At 44.6% G+C, this 23,641-nt stretch overlaps 3 protein-coding genes across 3 annotated transcripts in view; 2 read left to right on the forward strand and 1 right to left on the reverse strand.

The window, feature by feature from the left end:
• The first annotated feature begins 989 nt into the window (after positions 1-989).
• Positions 990-6,956, forward strand: tex (THO complex 3 homolog tex). Its single transcript, XM_050180528.3, has 6 exons — positions 990-1,276; positions 1,674-1,830; positions 2,073-2,277; positions 3,122-3,283; positions 4,519-4,619; positions 6,730-6,956. Exons 1-6 carry the CDS (start codon positions 1,022-1,024, stop codon positions 6,882-6,884), a joined length of 1,035 nt encoding a protein of 344 aa, XP_050036485.1. The 5' UTR covers positions 990-1,021; the 3' UTR covers positions 6,885-6,956.
• Positions 6,957-9,085: 2,129 nt separating this feature from the next.
• On the reverse strand, positions 9,086-14,618 carry LOC126533203 (WD repeat-containing protein 3). Its single transcript, XM_050180474.2, has 3 exons — positions 12,475-14,618; positions 10,025-10,537; positions 9,086-9,513 (listed from the first exon to the last, which is right to left on the reverse strand). Exons 1-3 carry the CDS (start codon positions 14,479-14,481, stop codon positions 9,187-9,189), a joined length of 2,847 nt encoding a protein of 948 aa, XP_050036431.1. The 5' UTR covers positions 14,482-14,618; the 3' UTR covers positions 9,086-9,186.
• A 979-nt stretch (positions 14,619-15,597) lies between these two features.
• Positions 15,598-23,641, forward strand: part of LOC126533229 (alpha-1,6-mannosyl-glycoprotein 2-beta-N-acetylglucosaminyltransferase-like) — a 38,613-nt gene continuing 30,569 nt past the window's right edge. Inside the window, exon 1 of the mRNA XM_050180505.3 lies at positions 15,598-15,776. The gene's annotated coding sequence lies outside the window, so the exon portion shown is untranslated. The remainder of the gene's footprint in view (positions 15,777-23,641) is intronic.

Raw genomic sequence — 23,641 nt, forward strand, 5'->3', positions numbered from 1 at the left:
GGCTCCTCGCGACGGGTTGCAAATAAAAAACCCGAACAACAACAACAAAATGATCTAGAACAACGCAGTAGCAGCCGTATAACACAGTGTTTGTTTCTAGGGATAAAAACTTGTTTCATTCAATACTGAGCCTGTATAAAAAACAGTTGAAAACGAAGCCACTGCCAGAAGGCTCTCAAGCCTCCACAGCATGTAGGAGGAAGCCGAAAGTTAGCGTTGCTCCGCCATCATGTCGGGCCAATTCTCCTCTCTTGTTTGCATTTCTCGCGAAAAGCACTGTGCATAAGCTGTGACATCATGTAAAATCCTCCGCGCGCCGGCGCGCTGTCGTAGTGGTGTGCGGCCACCGGAAGGTTGCTCAATAAAGCACGACGATTCCTCAAGCGAGAATGTGTTTGTGCTCATAAACTCCAAATGGATCGCAAATGGGTCGGTGTGTCGTACGTGCCTCCAGTACGTTCTTGCAGTGCAGTGAGAATGCGTACATTTTTTTCGTATCGCCAGACGTCTAGCTCGTAAGACCGTCTGAAAGCCCCAGGCGGCCCAAGCGGAGAAAAGCAAGTGGAAGGCAGCGATAAAGGTGACCTTTTTTTAAAAAAACACACACAAGAACTGCTGGGCAGCGGCCGGTACCTGCGGTTGATGAGAAGGGTTCAGTTGGCTGGCCTTGTAAGGCACGTTTATTTTCACAAAAGCCGGTAAAAGGGGCCGATTAGACCTCACGGCCAAATTTGCGAAGTTCATTATGAACTTCTTTCAACATGATTTCGGCAACGGTAATTCAATGAAACATCGCGATTGTTTAGTATTGCTGTGGAGCGCGCGCGTCCCGGCAGCCCGGTTGCGTGCAGCGCGGCGTGGTTTCGCGAGAAATGTAAACAGGAGAGGAGAGTTGGCCCGATAGGCGGAGCAACGCCATGAGCAACGCCAACTTCCGGCTTCACTTTAGCTTCACAAAGAGTGACGTCAGAACCTCTCCTGAGTTTCTTTCCTCCGTGTTCTCCATGGTCGTGGAGCAAGAATGGCTGGCGCTCTTGATGCTGATAGTGTTTATAAACCGATGAGCGTCATGGCGCCGAATAGAAGCTGGAACCAGCAGCAATCGAGCCACGGTCAAGCACTTACCGCGTTCTTCCAGGCTAATAGCCGCGTAAAGGATTACCAGGCCCACTCTTCTAAAGTTCACTCCGTCAATTGGAGTTGCGATGGCCGCCGCCTCGCCTGCGGGAGCTTCGACAAAACCGTCAGCATCTTCGCCTTGGACAAGGATCGCATGGCAAGTGAACGGCGGCGTTTCAAGAGCTAGTCACCTCACTGTGTCACAAAATAACTGTTAGTGACAGACCGGTATGCCTTTATGACATGCGATCACGTTAGCTTAAGCGTTCATAGACCTGTCACTGTTTCTTGAAGTGTCATTGTTTGATATGCAGAAATTTGTCTGATGGGACCGGTGAAACGTAAATGCTTCTTTTGCATTCAGTATTATGTTGACAGTGCGCTTCATGGCTCGTGTGTACGACGCCGTTTGCAGCCAGTGGAGTCAAAAGTGCTCGTTTAAGTAGTGTAGCTGGCATTCTATACGTGCAGCTGAAGAGCAGTGCTGTTGCTTACGTGTACTCTGCATGTTTAAGAAGAAAGTGACCGGTATCTTTTTATGTGTGTTTCTTTAGGCGAAAGATCATGTCTTCAAGGGTCACGGAGACAGCGTCGACCAGTTGTGCTGGCACCCTTCAAACCCTGACCACTTGGCAACGGCAAGTTTGGACAAAACTGTCCGGTTGTGGGACGCACGGACGCAGAAGTCGATAGCGGTCGTTGGCACTAAAGGTGGGCCATATCTGAAGCCTTAGCGCACTCCATTTAAAGTAGTGTCTTCTTGAACGCAGCTGTTTAAGCTAGCCGGCTCCTCTGCATGTGAAAACAGAGGCACATCTCTTCCTGGCGTAACCTAAACCTCTTGCCAGCTGGCTAGCTTTCTGCGTGACAGTATGTCTATGCGCGCATTGACATTGTTGATATGCATTGTTATGCGTTTTCTCTCAAGTGGCTGTGAATGTTTCTTTTTTTAGGAGAAAACATTAACATCTGCTGGTCACCTGATGGACAGACAATTGCTGTGGGAAACAAGGAAGATCTAGTGTCCTTCATTGACGTCCGATCACACAAGGTACGCACAGACCAGCAATTCAAGTTTGAGGTGAACGAGATTTCCTGGAACAACACCAACACACATTTCTTCCTCACCAGTGGCCAGGGTTGCATCCACATCCTGAGGTGAGCTCTGGGTGAAGTTGTGTTTGCCGATGTGTTTTACGTGCAGTGCGAAATTGAGGATATGTCTTATTTGCAGTAGATGCAAAAATAGCATTTTATTTTTTAGCCTTGAAATTTTATTGTAGAAAGCATGATATGTGTGTATCTTTAACATGGCAGGTCACCAATTTGACATGCTTGAGCTATTGAGCTATGTATGTAACTCATTTTATAATATGAAAGTTCCTGGATAGTCTCATTTCTATCCTTTTAATTAGCTGCCTTGAGCCAAGCTATTCACTAGTTTTTATGCCTCTCTGTGCTAATAATTAGCCGGTAAAATTGATATTTCATTAGAGAGGTTTAACTTGTCTGGTATTCGGGTAAACGCAGGGGGGTAAACGCTGGCAGCAACACGATTACGCCAGTACCGACAATTTATACCAGCAGCGAAGTAGAATACGCTTGGTTAACGCAATATTAGCTGTTTTTGTCTGTTTGAGCTCTGCACCACCAGGTGGCTGCACCATGCAGGCCACTCACGTTTACGCCTCTGCCCCAACGCCCTGTCCGCCTGCGTTTACCCGAATACCGGACAAGCTAAACCTCTCTATTATCTGGCGTAGACTTCATTACCAGTGCCCTGCTATTTTCTTTCTTTTCACAAATGCAGCTAAACACTCACAAGCCACTGATTATATTTGTGACTCTGCTAAAAATGCTTGAGAAAGGGAGTCTGAAACATACTTAAAAATTTACGTTTGGCCATAAGCACATTTGGTGTCCATTTTCTACTCGGTTTGCATGGAAACGTGTTTGCGAAAGAGGTGCACTTGTTGATTTCACCGTTGCCTCATGTGCACAGCTACCCCGACTTGCAACTGCAGACTGTGTTAAATGCCCATCCGGCCAACTGCATCTGCATCGAGTTTGATCCGACGGGCAAGTACTTTGCCACGGGCAGTGTGGATGCCCTGGTCAGCCTTTGGGATGTGCAAGAGCTGGCCTGCCTTAGGACATTCTCGCGGTATGTGTGCACGACTTTTCGCATTGGGATTATTACAAGATGTGAGGGACTAGGAGTTCATAAAAGTAAAAGATGTAGAGTTAATTAAAGCTCCTCTGTCCACACGCCACTGCAGCTTTTGCTAAGTAGCACCAACCCTTGAAAGTGCGCCACTGTTCCTTGATTTCTTTTTATTCACATCAGTTCCACTTGAGCAATCCCTGCTTCCTGAATTTCCACCTTCACTGCTGCTGCACACTCGCACTTCTATGCTGCAGTGGCAGATGGCATCACTTCTGCTCAGAACCAGAAGCTGAGTGAGGTACATTCTGCTTGACATTGGAAGCTGATAGGGCGAGGGGGAGGGTAGGTTGGCGGTACATAATTTGGTCAATGGAAACATATATGGAGGGGCTTTAATGTTGATAAATATCTAAAAATGGTGTGCAGGCACAAAGGAAAAACCTACCTATATGAGCATTGGCTCAGTGGTGATGGTATTCTGCCGCTGATCACAAGGTTGTGGGCTCGACAGTGGCTGCATTTGAGTGGGGGCAGAGTGCAAGAATGTTTGTGTAGTGTGCTTTAAGTGCATGTTACAGAGCACTCAGTACTAGTTGAAATCTGGAGCCTTCCTCTATGGCGTCCCTCCCAACGTCTCTGTTGCCTTGGGACATTAAACCTCGCAAATAAATAATAAAAAAAGCCTCGTATTTGAAAAAAGAAACCATACTGGCAAAGCACATTGAAGCAGGAACTGGTGACATTATTTTGGTCAGTCTTCCTATCAACTGACCTAACCGGAAAGCTAAGATATGCCAGGGCAAGCATGAATCACTTCAAAACTTGAAGCACTGCAACATTGGTAAGCCAGATAAGTTCACAACAGCTGACACAGCGTAGGAATTTTTTTAAGCAGGAAAGTTGCGGGTGCCTGAGAGTTGTGCAAGTCATTGTACTACTACTCTCAATTGCCAACTTTCTCTTTCACAAACTTAAATTAATCTTTGCATTGAGACGGCAGCATGTATCGATGAGCTCATGTGGTGTGTGTTTGTTTTTCTACGTCTTCCGTGTTTTTAGCGCTCTAAGTTTTTATTGATAAGAGCTCAAGATATGAAGTGGCGTATTTGTCTACCCGTAAAACAGACAGGACAAACACTCCCAAGAAGCTTCTGCTTTGTTAATTGATTCTGCCACTTTAGAATTCTTTAATATGTAGAATTTTTTTTTTCTTGCTGTCGTGTTTGCATCAGGTTGGAGTGGCCAGTGAGAACAATCAGCTTCAGCCACGATGGGAAAATGCTGGCATCTGCATCAGAGGACCTGCTTATTGACATTGCTGATGTGGAAACTGGTGAGTATTTATGCTTCCAGCAGCAGTGAAACATGCTTACTGTTTTGCTTGGGTTTGTGCATGCGCATCTACTAGAATTGAAGTCAATTTTATGAAAGGGGAACTTCCAGGGTTTCCAAATATCTGAAGCTTTTGAATAATGAATTGGCGATTGCCCCATTCAATTCGGCCATCTAATTGAATTGTATTTGTAAATACAAATAGTTTTCAAATAGGTTTCGGGTATTTCAAATTGCCACCTGTGTGTGATTAAGTGTAATATTGGAGGAAAAGAGAGACTAGTATAATCCCGGCGGCCATAACAGATATAAAACACAAGAAGCTACACATTGGAGCAAGCTACACATTGCTCAGGGAGTATGACTTTTTCAGCTAAGCCACTATCATTCACACTTGCTGATAAGCCCGGAGTATGTGAATAAGTTGCTTATAATGTGCAGTGTATAACGACAGAAACTTGCTAACATTGTGATTATGCAGTACTAGGACGCAAAGGTCATTTTATATAATGGGCAAAAACGTCTGCTCCCTGTTCAAGAAGTATTCAATAGAAACTTTTAGTGTGTCCGGTATTCCGGCAAGCGTGGGCGGTTTGCCGGTTTAGCGGGAGCGTAAACGTGAGCGGCCAGATTGGTGGCGCCGGCTGGTGGCGCAAAGCTCAACCACACAAACACAAAGCTAATTACTATATTCTGCTTAGCTGTTGGTGTAAATTTTCGACAGTGACGTAATCGTGTTCACAATTACGCTGCTGCCAAAAATTTGCACCGCTAGCGAAGCAGGACATAGTGGGTTACTGCAGTTTTAGCTCTGTGTTTGTCTGGTTGAACTCTACGCTACCAGGCGGCTGCACCGCTCTGGCTGCTCACGTTTATGCCCCCGCAAATCCGGCAATCCGCCCAAACCGCTCCCGTTTAGCGGAATAGCGGACACGCTAAAAGTCTCTAATATTTGATACAGTTTATTGTTCTGTTGCACTGTGGCACGCACAGTGACACACAAAGTTGGTAGAAAACAAGGAACACACAAGTGAAGTGCAAACTGTCAACCTTTCGTGTCACCGCGCCTACCACTGCACAGCGGAATGACGAAGCTACCCCAACTAGGTCTTTCTCAAGCTCTGCTTACATCCATTTCATATGTTTTTGGCACTTATCGATTCGTATTCAATTCAGTTTCGAAGATTACTGTTCACACACCACTAGAAAATTCTCAGCCCCTGAAGACTAGCACAAAGCTACAAATGAAAGTCACCCAGGTTTCTCAGCAAATCATCTTCTGTGAGCAAAGTGTAGTGTGGCATTTGGTTATGGAGTGATGCATTTTGTGGTGCCTGCTTTCTTTCCAACGTTTGAACATGAGAAGGAAAAGATCCAAAATGTCCAAAAGTGCTCCAGAAGTTGAAGGTCTACAATGAACTTGGTGAAATCTGCACTGTGGCTAGCTTTGCAACTCAAGGTAACCAAGCACCCAAGCAAAGCAGCAATGTGGCAGGGATTACCGGCATTTAGGCACCGGTAGGAACATAGTGTGCGAGCTGCGAGTGCAATGTCAATTTACAGCAGAAGTGTGGCATTGGAATTTGAAATACTGTTGGCTTCCATTCTATCCCTGTGGGGTATGCAGCATTGTTTTTAAAGGCCATCTGCAACGAAATTTAAGACCTTATGAAAAGCATCATTTCTGATGTGTACTGGATACGAAGAAAATGTAGTGCAATAGTAGTTTAATTTTACGTCTGAAACATGTCGGGGTATATAGTCAAATTAATGATGGCTGACGATGTGCTGTTTGATCTCGGAAGCTATGGAAGAATACGTCAGTGGCGCTGTTGCTGCTTGTGCCACTGCAGTCTATCACTGTGCTGCAAGGTACAGTCATCCTCAAAAGTTTACGAGACATGGGATTCCAAAACCAATGTAATTTTCCGTTGTTGATGCGTGTCAGCTCTTATTAACGGAACAGTGTGCAGGTCACAAAAACGAGTACAAACTAATATCTTGAATTTGGGTCTACTTGTCCAGGCATTGTGAGAAATCAAGTTTTTTGGGAGGCAGAACTGGGCCTTGCAGCAGTGGATGCAACTACAGCTGTCATCTTGTGTTTGCAGGGGAAAAAATATTTGAGGTTCCGTGCGAGTCGCCCACGTTCACGATAGCATGGCACCCCAAGCGCCACCTCCTGGCATTTGCCTGCGACGACAAAGGGGAACGGGACCAAGATGCAGGAACGGTGAAGCTCTTCGGCTTGCCAAGTTCGTCATGAACAGTCACCAACTGTGTCTCATTTGGTACGTGGCTTGTACATAAATAAAATGTTCGCTCATCAAAACAACAAGTCATCTTATACACACACGTGAATCTTATGAATTGCTTTTATGCACATGTTAAGCTGCCATTGCTTTACACCTGTCATCTTTAGCCAGCGTTTATACACAGCTTTTTTTTTAGCGCCAATGGCAACTGCCACACCAAGAAATGGCTAATTACATTCACAATCATGCTTAGCCGCAAAGATCAACAAGAAGAAATTTGAATATAAGGACTGAGTAAAGTGATGACTCACTTCAACGAGTCATATTTAAATTTAAACTCCACAATCTTCAATGTATCCACTACTGCGAAAGTTTTCAACATATAACATCTTTGAAAGAACAAAATTTCATTGCACCCACCTAAAGTTTGAAAGGTGCAGAGGATAGTCACACCTCCTTATAACAATGTCGCATTCGAAACGAGAATACCTTTGTTGTAAGCATGTATTTGTTACTGATAGCAAAAAATATATATTCATTTACTTCATTATATCGAGGTTCAACTGTAATTCCCCATGTGGTAATACAATTTGGTTGCATGGGGTTTCACGAGTGACAAAGTATCGAATAATTTTTTTGTGTTAGAAATGAAAACTTTTTGTGTTTGGCATGCAGTACAAGCCAATGAGCGATCTAAAACTTAGTCTACGTGAAATGAAGGTTAGAACTGCAGCCATTCCTCGTAAAAAAAACCAATCGCTGTTCTTTGACTCACTCTTTCGTGTCAGCATTCAATTCTTTTCGCATCTTTGCAATAGCCTACCTAACCCCTTTCGCGCCACACTTAACCCAAAATCTGGCCAAAAATGACCAAGTTATTTTTAAAGACCCCAGTTGCCAACATTATTTACTTCCTTCGTGAGAATAAACTCGCTCCTGGTTGCACTGCCCTGCGGATTGTATGCTGCCATCTACTGGAAGCACGACAAAGCACTGAGATGGAAACCAGCTCATCCATGGCATTGCTAAAAAATGAAAAGTACTGTTGATGAGAGCTGAGCTGTCCATGGCACGGAAGGGGTTAACAGTAAGCTTAATTGTTAGAGCACTACATGCATAATGTGGGTTTGGCTCCCACCTGCCGGAAGTTATCTTTTTGTCCTTTCAATCCCTTTTACCTTATATGTTTTTATGTGTCATTGAACATAACTTCCCCTACACACTTTCTCTGCTTTCATTGTCTGTTTCTTCGTATTGCAGTTCAGGCATCCTTGAGTGCTTTGCATTCACTTCATGTATACAAGCAGTCGCAACAAATGCAAAGATTTTGTTTGGATCGTTATTTTTTCAATGCGTTTTGAAGCCACCTTGTTCAAATGAGGCTTTCAGGCAATTTCTGGCTTCTTGGAGTGGGCCGTATGTGCCAAAAAAGCCCCATCAGGGGACATTGATAATGTGAATAGTCGAATGTGCCTGTGTTTGATATCCAGCGTCCCATCAATACTGACCGAGGTCACTTTTCCACCATGGAACTGTGCAGTCACTCACCCTCATAGTAAATTGTTTTGCGCCACTTAGTATATCTGTTCCAGCTATAGCTTGTAACTCTGTTGGCCAATGTGTTCACATTGCTTCAAGGTGATCAAAGATGTGTATTGCCTGTTAACTGTTTAGTTGGATTTACGACAACTGTGCACTGCATTACACATCATTTAGTGGCTTAAGGTAGCACCCAGTCATTGTACTATAGTCATCGCCTGATGAACTGTTGCTTGCCCCGGTGCATTTTGTAGTAGCCTGCTTCCTTTCCCTCCTTTGTGGCAAGACTTATGAACAATTGGACTTGTCTGTGCTCACGGCCCGTTTAAGCACTGAACTTTTCTTGTCATAGTAAATGTGTTTGACAAGTTCTCAATGTTCTTCTGCAGTGGGCTTGCTTGAAGAGACGCTGCTACTTTTAGAACTGCAAAGTCTCCTCAGAGGGAAGTCTGTGTTCACTGCCTGGGCCAATGAGTTTATTAACAATAAGCATCTACATTACAGAAAACAATTAACTTGACACACCAGTCCCGTCAATGATGTGCATATCCACCAGTTCTGCAATACCTTCCATACTCCTTTCTTTATATATTGATATCTACATGCAGCAGATACAATTGTATGTCCTGACAGCTTAACATGACACAATAGCTGCGCACAATGCAGCCGCTGGTTCTGAAAACACCAATTTATTCTTTCACCCTGTAGTTCATACGCACAAGTGTATACAGGAGTTCATACCTTGCCACCATCACATTTATTACAATGAGTTTTTCATGAGGCCACAACTGAAAGTATAGCTCGTTCCTTCTTCGTTTTCTTCTTCTTCCGTTCCTTGAATGCTCTCGTTGCATCGGTAAAGAGTGACACTTCTTCCCGCGCATCAATCTCACGCTGTAGAAAGTTGAGCCCAGCCAGGTTGTAGCCAATTTCATCTCTGGCTTGGTCCAGGTGGCTGAGAGTGCAAAGCCGCAGCCTATCTACAGTTGAAACCAGCGCTGAGGTGGCCCCGATCTGTCCGCTGTGCACTCTGAGCAGAAAAAACAGGCAGCGACAGCACAGTTCTGCCTCCCAGTTGCGACTCAGCAGTTCAGAGAGTGCCTGGAATGAATAAGAATATGCACTCGTTCCATGGTCGGTGCAGAGACAATAAATAAGGTGCTAGCACCAGTGACTGCAACAAGGTAAACGATCACAAGATCTCAAATTTGTACAGCTCAAGCAAAACTTGAGTGTCGCAAGATAACTAATGCCTTTAATTAACATTTAACTTGTTTTTGCAGAGCCACTGTCATTGCAAGGCAGAATTCTAATTTCCAGTGAGCCAGTTCATGCCACACAGGTGACAGCACACTGGAGACAATGGGAGGGGGGGGGGCGCAGTATGAACATAGACAATGCTCATTTAAACCAGCCCTTATTTCTGCTCCTCGCCTAAGCAGCTGATTTTCGTTATGTGCAAGTGACTGGACCTACTCTGGATTTTGCCATCTCGGTGAAACAGAACAACAGACACTCCTAATGTACCTTGAACACCCAGCTCGCATCTTGCACTAGTGCTGGTGAACTAACCATTCTTGTGATAACATTCTATTCTATACAATAGACCAACCTTGAGAAGGTCCGTGACGTATCCAAACGGAAGGACAAGCAGCGTCTCTTCCAGTTCACTGTAGCGTATCCTCCTGAGTGCCTCCAGCATGTAACGCTCAGGGCAAGTTGTCTGGTAGACAGTCATCAGTGGATGTGGTGCGGGGGGTGTGATTGGTTCTGCAGATGCCTTACGCTGGACTTCGTATTCTTCCAACTTCGCCTTGTGCTCCCTGTAGACGTCTATGGCTTCCAAAAGACGCTCCGCAATCTTGACCGTCTCGGTCGTCTTCTTGGCAGCCAGGCCTAGCTCGTCCTTGCCACCTTCCCTCGGGATGACCGCTTCCTCGAGATTTGTATTGGTCTCAAACTCGGCCTCCCTCTCGTTCTCACGCTCTTCTTCGAGTACAAGAGGCTCCTCAGTCTTGAGCCAGAGGCGCAGGGATCGGTCGTGCGAGGCCGTGACCACATACCGTCCGTCAGGGCTGATGGACAATGCCCACACTTCTGCCTGGTGGCCTTCAAGGGTGACAATCTGAAAACACAATAGTGACGGTGCAGTCAGCACGTTACATACCTGCCAGCCTGTTCTTTAGAATACATAAAATCTCGCTGACAGGACACAGTATGGGGAAGGGTGGTAGCACATTTTTTGACACGCTTGCTCTGAGAACATGCCTTTTCCGGGGTACATACACACTTTATAAAGATGATTTAAAGGGACAGACAACCACTGAGAACATGAATCCAGATAACCCTGCGGATGGAATGATTCCCTATTGTAGTGACTCAAATGAGCAAAGTTTTTTTCATTAAACGTGGATTTATATTAATTATTAATCACTACGAGTAGCAAAAAATGACCTTTGGTGTCCCATCCAGCAAAAACGAAGCTGCATAAGAGGTCTCACCACGTGACCTACTAGTGTACGTTGTTCCTGGTCTTTTTATTAGTATCGAAATGCAGTATACATTTCATTATTGTAAGCTTTTCCTGACTTACGATGTGCCGATAAGCCTTTGTTTGTAGTGAGAAGAAAAGTGGCGCTGCCTTCGCCTTCCTTTTCGATGAGTTGGTTTGGCTTGTCTATTGACAGAACGACGGGGGCCAGCCAGCCACGACATAGGCGTGTACTTGAGGGAAAACGCTGTACAAATATCAGAAATGTCAGTACATCGTAAACTTATTGCACCAGCTTTTTATTTTTAAAAATGGTTGAAAGGGTCGAAAAGTAGGTGGTTAACCAAAGTTACACTCACTCCTGTGACAGTAGAACAATGGGTGGCTTTCACAATTTAAGAGATGGTCTATCAGTATTGCTCTCACTTTTCAGTGTTGCTGGAGGAGGGACTTTTTCTTAGAGGCTGCTCAGATCGAAAAATTCTGCTTACTAAATGTCCACGTGCTTTTGGAAGTAACCGCTGTAGATTTAAACACTACCGAGGGTGAGCTTTGTGTTGCGGCATAAAAAACTAGGTCCTTAAATATCGGTTGTCAGTCCGTTTAACTTTGGATGCAGCAACAAACTTAACACAACGAATACCGACAAGCAACACATTGCTTTTAGATCACAGTGACCTCTTTAGCAACTGCTTTGGGAACTTGTCCGTATAAAATTGCTTGAAGCAAGTACACCTCTTGAATTCTTTCACCATGGGAAAACTTCTGACGGAAGGTCCGTGGACTGACGAGTGAAGACTTTCCACAAACAGAATTTACTTTTCACAAACTTGATGCAACAATTGTAATATGAACCCAAATCTGTATGCAGAAGATCTGGATGAGTTGGTAGGTATGGCTTATAAACAACTTTCTAATCCCGGAGCATTTATGGCAATTAACTAGAGACTGTCCGCTAGATGTGGCGAGATGGTTAAGAAAAGTAAAATTGCTAAATAGAAATGTACAAAGCAATTACACAAATTTACCCTGCAATATATTGTGGTTCCACATGCTTTGGTCCAACAGTATAATAAACAAAATGTTGCTGCTACTCGCCAAATAGAAGTGTAACTTGGGAATGTCCTGTAGGCAAGAAGCTGTGTTTTGGACCAAGCCTTGAGTATTTTGACTGCACTCAAATACTTTTTACTGTGCTGTTAAGCACCTGCTAATATGCTGAATCATCTTTATTTAGCTGGCAACCAGTAACATGAGTTAAATATCTTTTACCGTTTAGTACAAGCTTGAAGATCCATCTACTTTCACCAGCATATCATCAGCACTAGTGGTAGCTTCTCGTCATAAATAAACAAAAACAAAACTGAGTATGTGTGTTTGGCTAAAGACTGTGTAAGTGACACAAAAGGAAGCCTGTTACCGATAGTTAAGATATTTTAGTGAAAATTGTGAAGTGCAAGCATATACTGAAATTACTTATGCATAAAAACATGTAATATTTGACAGGTATTTCAATAACTTAGCTACTAATCTACTACACTCAACTATTCTATGACTGAAAGAGTGGCCACCTTTTGAAAGTTATCTGCATCCCATTGCTTGATGGTCGAGTCCTTGCCTCCTGTGAAGAACATGTGCGTCTTGGGCAAGAACCTGAGGCACATGACACTGTCGTCATGTGCAAGGATAGACCGATGGCAATCCCCAAAGTCGAGCCCCCAGATCTTGACACTACGATCGGCTGAACCAGTTGCCAGGAGGGCACTGTCATAGCTGACATCCATGCAGAGCACAGGAAACTTATGACCATACAAGGACAGAAAGAACTTGAGTGTGTCCATAAAGAAAACTTTCACAGTGCTGTCCATGAGTGACACTGCAAGCAGTTTGCTGTTGGGAGTTACTCGGACACACAGCACATCTTCTGCCATTTCAAGAGTTCTGGCATGGACTAACGTCAGGGCCTGCACACCATTTCTGTCGACGAGGTCAAAGTCCCAGAACTTGACAGTCTTATCACCGCTTCCTGAAACAAGCCCCTTTTGATTCGGGTACACATCCAGCGACCACACGGGACCACTGTGTGCCGTGACTTCATCGATTAGGCTTTTGGCACCAATGTCAAAGAGCTGCAGCTTGCCCGTCTTTGTGCCCACAATACAGTGTCTGTCACCAGGCAAAAAAGAACAGCAGAGGCCATAGTCGCACGCCATGCTTCGCAGGCACTGCTGACTGGTGCGACCCCACACCTTAACTGTCTCACCGCTGACTGACAAGATACCCGTGTTGTCGGAACTGAAGGACAGGGCCCTCACGTCGCTCCTGTGGCCGGCGAGTTGGATGCTCTCGGCTAGCACCGGCGTGACGCTCTTGTCCATCATGTTGAAGACGTAAAACTCGACCTGGTTGTTCTTGAGACCAACTGCAGCCTTTGCCAGACCATTTCTAGCGGAGAAGATGTCGAGGCAGCAAGGCTTGCTGCTGCACCTGAACGTCTGCAGCCTCTCCACCATGTCGGCAATGGTCACCTCGACACGCGGCTCCTGCTCCTCCTCCGGCTGATCCTCGGAGGCCAACTTGAGGCGTCGCTTTCGGAGCTTGCGCTGTCGCTTTTGAAGCTTGCTCTTGACCTCGGTCTCGTCGTTCAACTTGAAAACTTCAACCAAGGAGTCGACGCCGTGGCAGAGGATCGCCCTTTCCGACGGGTCCACGGCTAGGGAGCACACCCGGCCTTTACCTTCCCGCATGACGCTGCCGAACTTGGTGCATGTCAGCGGGCAACCCGCCTCGTCCTCCGCTTCTTCCTCCTCGTCGCCCTCGTCGCTGCGCCCTACACCGTCTTCCGCGGCGTCTGGACGACTCTTCTTCGTCTCTGCTGCGTCTCCAGAACTGTCCTGGCCCCGCTGCTTGTCGGTGATCTCCCAGACTCGCAGTTCGCTGTCGGCACTTCCCGTCACGAGCCAGCTGTCACCGCGGACAAGCACAAAGTCCCACACCTCGCCGCGATGACCGACGAGCGTCTTGAAGCAGTGCTGTGTCTCCAGGTCCCAAAACTTGATGAACGTGTCCTTGGAGCTGGACACGAGCACGTTTCCGCGATGGCGCATGAAGCGGCACCGCGTCACGACTCCCTTGTGCCCTTTGAGCCTGAACATGCCGGCCTCGCCGACGACGTCCCACAGGATGATCACCGCGTCCTTTCCGGCCGACGCGAGCCTTCCTTCGTCGAAGTCGAGGCTGGTAACGGCTGCCTTGTGACCCTGGAACGTGATCGCGGCTTCACCGTCGTCCTGGCCCACGTCGAAGATGCGCACTGCGCCGTCAGCGTATCCGACGGCCACATGCCGGTGATCGGGACTGGTAACGAGGCACGTGGCCAAATGCTTCTGGCTGGAGAAGGTTTTCACCTTCTGCTTGGTCTTGGTGTCCCACAGAAGCACGTTTTCGCAGGCGGTCACGGCATAATACCGGGACGCCGTGTCTTGGTAGCGCACGAAGGCGACCCGCGCCTCGGCGCTGGCCAGAACGCCGAACACAGGCCCACTGGTGAAACGCAGGTACTGGTGTGTCAGCGGCATCTTGGTAAATCAAAAGTACCAAGTGCTGGACTCCTGCTGCGGACAAGCACACCGCTGGGTCAACGTTTAATCGCCCATGCTTAACGAAAACGATGCGAACACCGGTGCCATGTGCTCGCCATGATGCCAACTTGCCGCTCTCGCGTTTTGTTTTTTACGAAATAAAAGATGGCAGCACTAACAGTACAAAACAAATTATCACAAGGTATGTATTATCTTTTAAACATTGCTACAAAGGGCTTTATTAATAGTGTATTTAAGTATATATCTTATTTTATAACTTTTTAAAATCTATTTCTGAACCACGAGGACCGCTGGTTAACACACCTAAACATGAAATCCACTAGTGGACGCATATAAATATTGTAAAGGAGGTGTATAAGAAGTCCATGTCAAAGCAAAATTCGGTAGCTGTTTCAATAGTTTTGTTTTCGTTTTTGTCAGATTTCCTTCCGTTGTGTTGCGCCGTTGTGCGCTGCGGGGAGGCTGACAGCGAAAGGGGCAGGGAGGATCACGCAAGGACTACGGTAGCAGCGGCCAAGTCGGCCGTGCGTGCGGCGTGTGGCGGACGCAGCCGGATCCCTGCAAATTATGGTATTTCGGCCCTTGTTTGTTTCGCCAATACGCTCTCACGCCGTCGTACGTATCCGCACCCCTCCCAGTGATTTCTCGGCACGGCTTCGCGATGCACACTACGCGGTCAGCTGTTGCGAGGTCGCATCGTGCAGTGGAGGCGACGCTATTGATTGTTCTCAGTTGCGATAGTAACCCGTATAAATGCATCCTTGCGCGCTTTAAATGCGGCTCGTTACAGCCCAGCGACTTCCGTGCGTCGTTGCGCTGACAGGTGCGCAAGGCCGAGGGTGTCCGTTCCGAGTCGCTTGTTCCGGAGATTGGCGAGGAATTGGCTGAAGTAACCTCGCGCGCCTTCCCGACCCGTGGGGCCGGCCGCTCCGATCAGTACTGGCACCGTCAGTTGGGTGCGTGCTAGGTGCGTGCGCGCGTTGTCTCGGCACACGGGAGTCCCCGGCGTGAATTGCCTCCCCCGGAGCGCTGCCTGCGGTCTGAGAGATAACGGAGACACGCAGTCACAGCCTGTCGTGAGCGCGGCAGTCGACGGTCTGTCGTCGCCGTCCCGTGGTGTTTCGTGCGGTGTTGCGAGAGGCCGGCGGGAGACGTGGATGAATGCGTGCTGTGTACAGGCCCGCGCTCCACCCCCGGCTGCCGCGCGCGCCGACTGCTTCAGTGCCACCACTCCGTACCGCTTGCGGAGCCCGAGATTTTTCGGCGCAAAGGTCAGCGATTGAACAACTTCTGTCCGCCACGCGTTGAAACAACTTGTATGCCTCTCCTTCGCTCAAAAGAGCTGCAGAGGCACTGAGGCTGTGCTTTGCCCTGTGCATGCTTTCGGGTACCTGCAATCTTGCTGTGAAGTTCGCGTATGCTCACCAATGTACGAGCACACTTGTAAGTTCCTTTGTCGAGATATCATTTTCGCTGCCGCTGCCGCGTACTACATAAACGAAAAGTTTTAGTTCTGCGCCCGATGAAATGTTGGTGACCGTGGTCTGCTGCACTTCTCTATAAACGCGGTACATCTTTAGATTCTTAGTCCTCGTGTTCTGGTGCCCGAACAATAACTGCGGTCAGATATTTTTGACCTTTTCTTTTATAGACTGTTATGTCGGTATCTTTTTCTTGCGCGGGGATGTGCGCCGCGATGCAACTTTTAAGGTAATTGCCTCCATTGGTTATCTTTTTGCTAAACTCTGCATGCAGACTTTGTCGGATAATAACGTAATACAAAGTATGAAAAGCCACTAGGTGCTGCCAACTGTAACATTCACTTTGTACTATTTATTTTTTAAACTTCTATGCTGGCTTTATTAAAGTTCACAGATGTCAGCCTTGCATCCACATACTCACACATGTGGTGCATGTACGCAATAAGCATTGTGCCATTTTGTAAAGGTATTTTAATTGTTTCTAGACAAAATAAGATCGAGCAGCAAGAATAATTTACGCCTCATGCCGGCCTTTCTTGATCTGTCATGACTGGACTACTGGTTGGGCGGCACAACCATCTGTGCACAGGACTAAAAATTTTAATTGTGTAAAAACACCGTCTACCTCCATTCAGATGTGCGCGCAGTGGCATATGTACTACAGGAAAATAAGTATATATACGTGCGCCATTTCTTAAAAGAATTTGTAATTCTTTCTCGGTGAAAGAAGTGGCAGTAACTAAGAAAGAATCATTGATGTACCTGCCGGCGTTTCCTTACTTGTCCTTACCTATTTGCTGTGCAAGTTTAAAGACAATCCATGCATGACATTAAAATGTCCATCTTGTGTAACAATGGACTCTTCTATTGTCCACACATACTTGCTGCAGAAGCATGTTGGCTGGTGATCAGTCAATTTATTTGCAATCGAATTACTCATACTGAATATGCATAGTTCATCCTTTAGTAGTACAAGAAGGAGCACTCTTGGAAGGTTTAATGTGGTAAGGCTCACTTAAAAACCTCCTAAACTTATCCACTGTTGCATCATAAGTTTTATGCAATAGTGTAATATGTGGGCCTGTATGGAATGTGTATGCAATTCACATTATTCTGCCTTGAAGATCTTCTATGAGTAACTCTGCAATTTATAATCACTTCCATAATACTGTGTTGACTTTCATTACTGCACCTTGTGGCAGTTCACGTTAAGTAATATTGTTTCTTGCAGTTAACTTTCTTTTTCTCAGGACTAAAGCATTAAATAATAGTCAAGACCAATGCAAAAATATACAGTGCCAGAAGCAAATGCTGCTTCCACAGGTAGTTTATTACATTTGGCGGACTCAAGTTTTCTTAAGTGGAATCGTAAGCGGAAAGTTTTCACTTTTCGGGGGGCTCAAACAGCTCGCAGACTCCCCCCCCCAAAGAAATATGTATATATATATGGCATTTACAAGATCTCATAGTAGGAGACAGTTCAATTTTACAGCCTGAGCCTCCACATACCACCAAGAGTATGTAGTCTCTCAGATGAGCCATGCGACAAGTGGATTCTATTAAACAAGTTACGGAGATATATGTGTTATATGCGTATTAAATCTCCCTGCTGTAGCGACTAGCCCTACCGTAGCTGCAAGTGACTGTGCGCAGCTTACGCGGCCCATGTGCTGTATCTAATTGTTGGTAACTGGTGAGGCTGACTAACAGTGCTGACGGCCATGTCCTCTGCTATAGAGGACTCCCAAATAAGAAGCAATACGGGGTAGGATTCCTAATCCATAAGGACGTAGCGGGCAACATTGATGAATTCTACAGCATTAATAAAAGGGTAGCAGTTGTCATATTAAGACTCAATATGAGGCATAGAATAAAGGTAGTGCACGCTTATGCTCCAACCTCCAGTCGCGATGATGAGGAAGCAGATAAGTTTTATGAAGATATTGAATTAGCGATGAGAAAAGTGCAAACTCAAAATACTGTAGTCATGGGTGACTTCAATGCAAAAGTAGGGAAAAAGCAGGCTGGTGAACAAGCAATTGGGAATTGCGCCATCAATTCCAGGAACGCTAGAGGAGAGATGTTCGTAGAATTCGTGGAAAGGAATAATCTGCGAATAATGAACACTTTCTTCAGGAAGCGTAGCAACAGAAAGTGGACCTGGAAAAGCCCTAATGGTGAAACGAGAAATGAAATTGATTTCATACTTTCTGCCGATCCCAGCATAGTGCAGGATGTAGAAGTGTTAGACAGGGCAAAATGCAGTGATCACACGTTAGTGAGGTCTAGGATTCACCTCAATATGAAGACAGAAAGAGTAAAATTGGTCAAGAAGAAACAGGCCAACCTAGATGCAGTAAGGGTAAAAGCAGACCAATTTAAGCTAGTGCTTGCAAACAATTATTCAGCCTTAGAACAGAGAGATGAAGATGAATGGCAGAGGTAATTAATGAAACCGTAACTAGGCTGGCTTCAAAAGCAGCATTTCAGGTGGGAGGTAAGGCACCTAGGCGACCAGTAGGTAAGCTCTCCCAAGGACCTAATAAAGAAAGGACAAAGCATGCAAGTGTTCAGCTCAAGAGATCTGATGGAATCCGCGGAAATGTCAAAACTGATCAAGAAGGAGAAAGTGACGGATATTTGAAATTGTAACGTGAGAAATACTGAGGAAGCAGTAAAAAACGGAGCATCATGAAATCAGCGAGAGGAAAACTTGGCATAGGAAAAGCTGAGATGTATGCACTGAAAGATAAGCAGGGTAATATCAGCAATTTTGAAGATATAGTAAAAGCAGTGGAAGAATTCTATACTGATCAGTTCAGTTACCTCCATGTTACCTCTATTCGAAGTAGTAATGAACATGTTACAGAGGCTCCTTCTATAACTAGCGATGAAGTTAGAAGGGCCTTGCACGACATGAAATGGGAAAAGCGACAAGAGAAGACGGAATAAGTCTATTTAATCAAAGATGGAGGAGACCTCATGCTTGAAAAGCTTGTGGCCCTTTATAAAAAATGTTTCGCGACTTCAAGGGTCCCAGAGAACTCGAAGAATGCCAACATTATACTAATCCACACAAAAGGAGAGACATTAAAGAATTGGAAAAATTATAGGCCCATTAGCTTACTTTGAGTATTGTATAAAATATTCACCAAGATAATTTCCAACAGAATAAGGGAAACACTTGACTTCAGTCAAAAGAGAGAACAAGCTGGCTTCAGGAAGGGATACTCTACAATGGATCACATCCATGTCATCAGTCAGGTAATCCAGAAATCTGCAGAGTACAGTCAGCCTCTCTGTATGGCTTTCATGGATTATGAAAAGGCATTTGATTCAGTAGAGATACCAGCAGGCACAGAGACATTACATAATCAAGGAATATAGGAGGCTTACATAAATAACTTGGAAAGTATCTACAAAGATTTCACAGCTACCTTGATTCTTTCCAAGTAGAAAGATGCCTGTTAAGAAAGGGGTTCGACAAGGAGACACAATCTCTCCAATGCTATTCACTGCATGCTTGGAAGAAGTATTCAAGCCATTAGAGTGGGAAGGCTTAGGAGTAAAGATTGACGGCGAATATCTCAGCAACCTTTGGTTTGCTGATGACATTGTTCTATTCAGCAACAATGCAGACGAGTTACAACAAATGATTGAGTGCCTTAACAGAGAGAATGTAACAGTAGGGTTGAATCAAAGATAATGATCTTGACAAAGATAATGATCAATAGCCTGGCAAGGGAACTAAAGTTCAAGGGTTTGTGAAGGAGTACGTTTACCTAGGTCAATTACTCACAGGGGACCCTAATCACGAGAAGGATACTTGCAGAAGAATAAAAATGGGTTGGAGTGCATATGGTTGACATTATCAGGTCCTGACTGGAAGCTTACCACTATCATTGAAAAGAAAGGTGTGCAATTAATGCATTCTACCGGTGCTATCATATGGGGCAGAATTTTGGAGATTGCCAAATAAGCTCGAGAACGAGTTAAGGACCGCACATAGAGCAATGGAACGAAGAATGATAGGCATAACGATAAGAGACAGGAAGAAAACAATGTGGATCATAGAGCAAAGGGGGTTAGCTGATATTCTTATTGACATTAAGCAAAAAAAGAAAAAATGGAGGTGGGCAGGCCATGTAATGCGTAGGTTAAGTAATTGCTGGACCATTAGGGTTGTATAGATAGTGCCAAGAGAAGGGAAGCGCAGTTAAGGACGACAGATGACTAGGTGGGGTGACGAAATTTGCAGGCGCAAATTGGAATCTGTTGGCGCAGGACAGAGGTAATTGGAGATCACAGGGAGAGGCCCTCTTCTTGCAGTGGACATAAAATAAGCTGATGATGATGAACCATTGGTGGGTGCAATGGTAAAGGCCGAGCTGGGATGGCTGCTAACTCGATGTGCGCTGTCTTCCCGCGCTGTCTTTTTGCGCCCTTAGTGTTGTAGTTCGCATAGTCTGTTAAGAGACAGGCGTAATTGGAGATTGCTCACAGATGCCATCCTGTAGTGGACATAAAAATGGGTAGATGGTGATGATGAGTCTAATTTTCGGAGTCTTGGGGAATTGGGCAGCTGTACGAACCGTTTGTCCCCGCTGCCGGTGTTCTTCATAATGCCAGCATTGTGACAGCGAGCGCACATGGTCATTTAGTCGGACATTTACAGGTTTATATGGTCCGTGCATTACACTATACTTATTATTTGAATTAAGTGAATGGCTACAATTTATATGGCCGATATAGACTAATGTATAGACTCGTCTAAGGGCCACACTTTTTTGTCACCATTCTGACGAGTCTCGCATGGGACCAAGACATTTGATCTAATTTTGCCGACTATGAGTATGAAATCTGCTGTAAACCCCTGCGATTGCCTCCTCTCGCCATCTCGTTGCAACGTGAAAAAGTATGAAAGTATGTAGCATGCGAAAATTCACCGTTGAGCGTGATCGGAATCAGCACATCGAACTCGATTGCTTCTAGGTTGAATTTTTTTTTTAATGGCTGTTAAGCTGGGGGCATGGCCCTTACACACGTGTGGCAATTACACGGATTTATACGGTAAGAATTTTCCTTCGCGTAATTGTCGTAAACTTCACTATCACTAATTCTGCTTCGCCTTTCTGGCGAAACTGTAGCCTTTCTGTTTCCTTTTTTCTATTTCTTTTCTTTAATTGTGAGTCCATGTTTAAGCGTTGCTGCACATGACTGCTATTGATTCTGATTTCTGTCAAATTCTACTTGGCTTCATTTCAGTTAGTGAGTGAATTAGATATATTTATGACCTCAGCATGCAAGTGGCAATGTTTAATTCCATCCCTGATATATGTTGTAAATTAGTAAAGTTTCTTTTTCATTAGTTGATAGTGTTGCCTAGCGTAAAGAGGAGCAATACTTAGACAGATAATTCACATGTATGCCGTTGATAAAAGACTTTGCCGAAGGGGTCGCTGAAGTCTGCAGTTTTCTTTTTAAAGCTCCTAAAAGCACGCAAGGCAATTTGAATCGAGGTGAACATACAGCAACATGTTCATCCTCTAGGCATAAGCTATCCATGCCATTCGAAATAATTGTTATTGGCTGCCTCCTTCACTTTAAAAAATCTAATAAACTTTTTACTGTGTGTATATTTAAATATATTGTCTGTGCATGGTGTTCACAGTGGAAATTAAAAAAAAAATATATATGTTGAATTGAAAAAATACAGATGAGGTAGCCACCACTGGTTTCAGTTTCAGTTTATTATTCTTTAAATACAATGCATTGGTAAGATACAATATACAGACGAGGGTCCCAAAGTCAAAGACTGCAACGGGAACCTTGGTTAATAATAACAATGTAGAGATGTGTTAAAGAAGAGCAAGCTAACTAAAACAAACGAACACAATTGCAAAAATATGACATATAAAAATAATATAAATGAAAACAAATTGTATTTATATAAGCCAGTAGTGCATAAAAAAACTGTCAATACATACAAATTACAAATATCGTGTAATGAATGACGTAAACTTAGTTACACATATAAAACAGCTTAAGAGCATGACTAAATGTATGAAAGGATGAAGATTTAATGCTAACGGGTAAACCATTCCACAGTTTTATAGCAGCGAATGATGTCATTTTTCCATAGTTAGAATGAACCATAGGTAGTAGAAAATTAGAGTTACGTGCAAACCTGGGTATTATTGTTATTGATGAAGTGCCTCGAATCAATGAATTGGTATGAGAGCTGCTTAGTAATTTATAAAACATAACTATTGCTTCCTATAGTGCTTCCAATGTGCTTGTCCTCCTGTTGTCAGGATTTGCAGAAGCAAATCAAAAGTATGAATTAAAACCGTGCACATCAGCGCCAACAATGATGCAGTAAGCTTTTAGCCACAATAAAATTAGGTGAATAGGTAGAGGCAACTTCAAAGAAATCTCAAATGATGTGGGTAACAAAACTCTGGTAATGACACCTTAGGGGGGGGGGGGAGGCTTGGCCCCTTCCAGAAAACTTTGGAGGGGGCTCGGGGACCCGGAGCCCCCCTGTAGTCGGCGCCTATGAGTGGAGCCGTAAAACTTGTAATGAACAATAATTTGAGTGTAATAATTCACATTTTGTAATTATCCTGTATGTTTAAATGAGAAACTTGGAGTCATATTTGGAAAGAAACCCCGTTTTGTTTGATATTTAAAGCCTGCTTGTGTTCTGAGGCATTGATATCAATATTGACATTCATAGGCAGGAGTCCTGACAAAAAGGCAAAACCCCCAGTTGACGTAGCTGACTGCGTACGGCACGCCAGTCTCAAAGCTGTGTGAAGCTGACAACAGCTGTGCTTCTGCTCTTTGCTCTCAAGACTAACTTCTTCCTTTCCCCCTTGACTCCCACCTCGGAAAGGGAAACTAGCATACTGTATTAACGTTCATTTAATATGTGTATTAAAGATCAGTTGCAAGTGAGTGCGTGTCGTATGCGTTCCTTTTCCATGTCCAGTGTATTTCTTGCGCTCTAAGTTTTCTAATCGTAGCATGTACAATCTCAAATTTGATGTCAAACATCCAGAGACCGAGGTGCTCTAGAAGAATAACACAAAATGGAGTTTATTTGACTACGACATTTTTAAAGGTTTTAATATAGACATGTGCCACAATTGCCAAATTTTAATTTGGAAATTATGGCAAAAATAAAAGTTAGTTTATACAAGTGTGTTAATTATGTATTTGTTGGCCCTTTTATTGCATGAAAATTGTGTTCACCAAAGTGTATAGACTACATTTGAAAACAGTAGTTGTGTAGCTAGTGAAGAGTTTTTGGTGGAATGACTGCTCCTTTAACTTTTGAGGCACGGTATAAGAAAGCTAAAGAAAATTTTAAAACCATGTGCCCTCCTTCGTTAACGTCCGACTTCTTGCTGCTTGCTCTATGTACCATGAATTTTATTTTTCCCTTACAACATTTAGTCAAGTTCATAACCTGTCTGATTAATTAAGTTTATACAACAGACCCATCTCATTGTGCTCAGAAGGCACGTGCAGCAGCCTGCCAGCACCATGATGCCGATAGTCCATGTCAAATACTGAGAAGAATGCTATTGGTCATTTGTGTTTTCGTACAATTTGTCCTTTATTATCTGCCTTCTCATCCTATGGATTAA

This window comes from Dermacentor andersoni, chromosome 7, assembly GCF_023375885.2.
Source record: "Dermacentor andersoni chromosome 7, qqDerAnde1_hic_scaffold, whole genome shotgun sequence".
Classification (NCBI taxonomy): Eukaryota; Metazoa; Arthropoda; class Arachnida; order Ixodida; family Ixodidae; genus Dermacentor; species Dermacentor andersoni.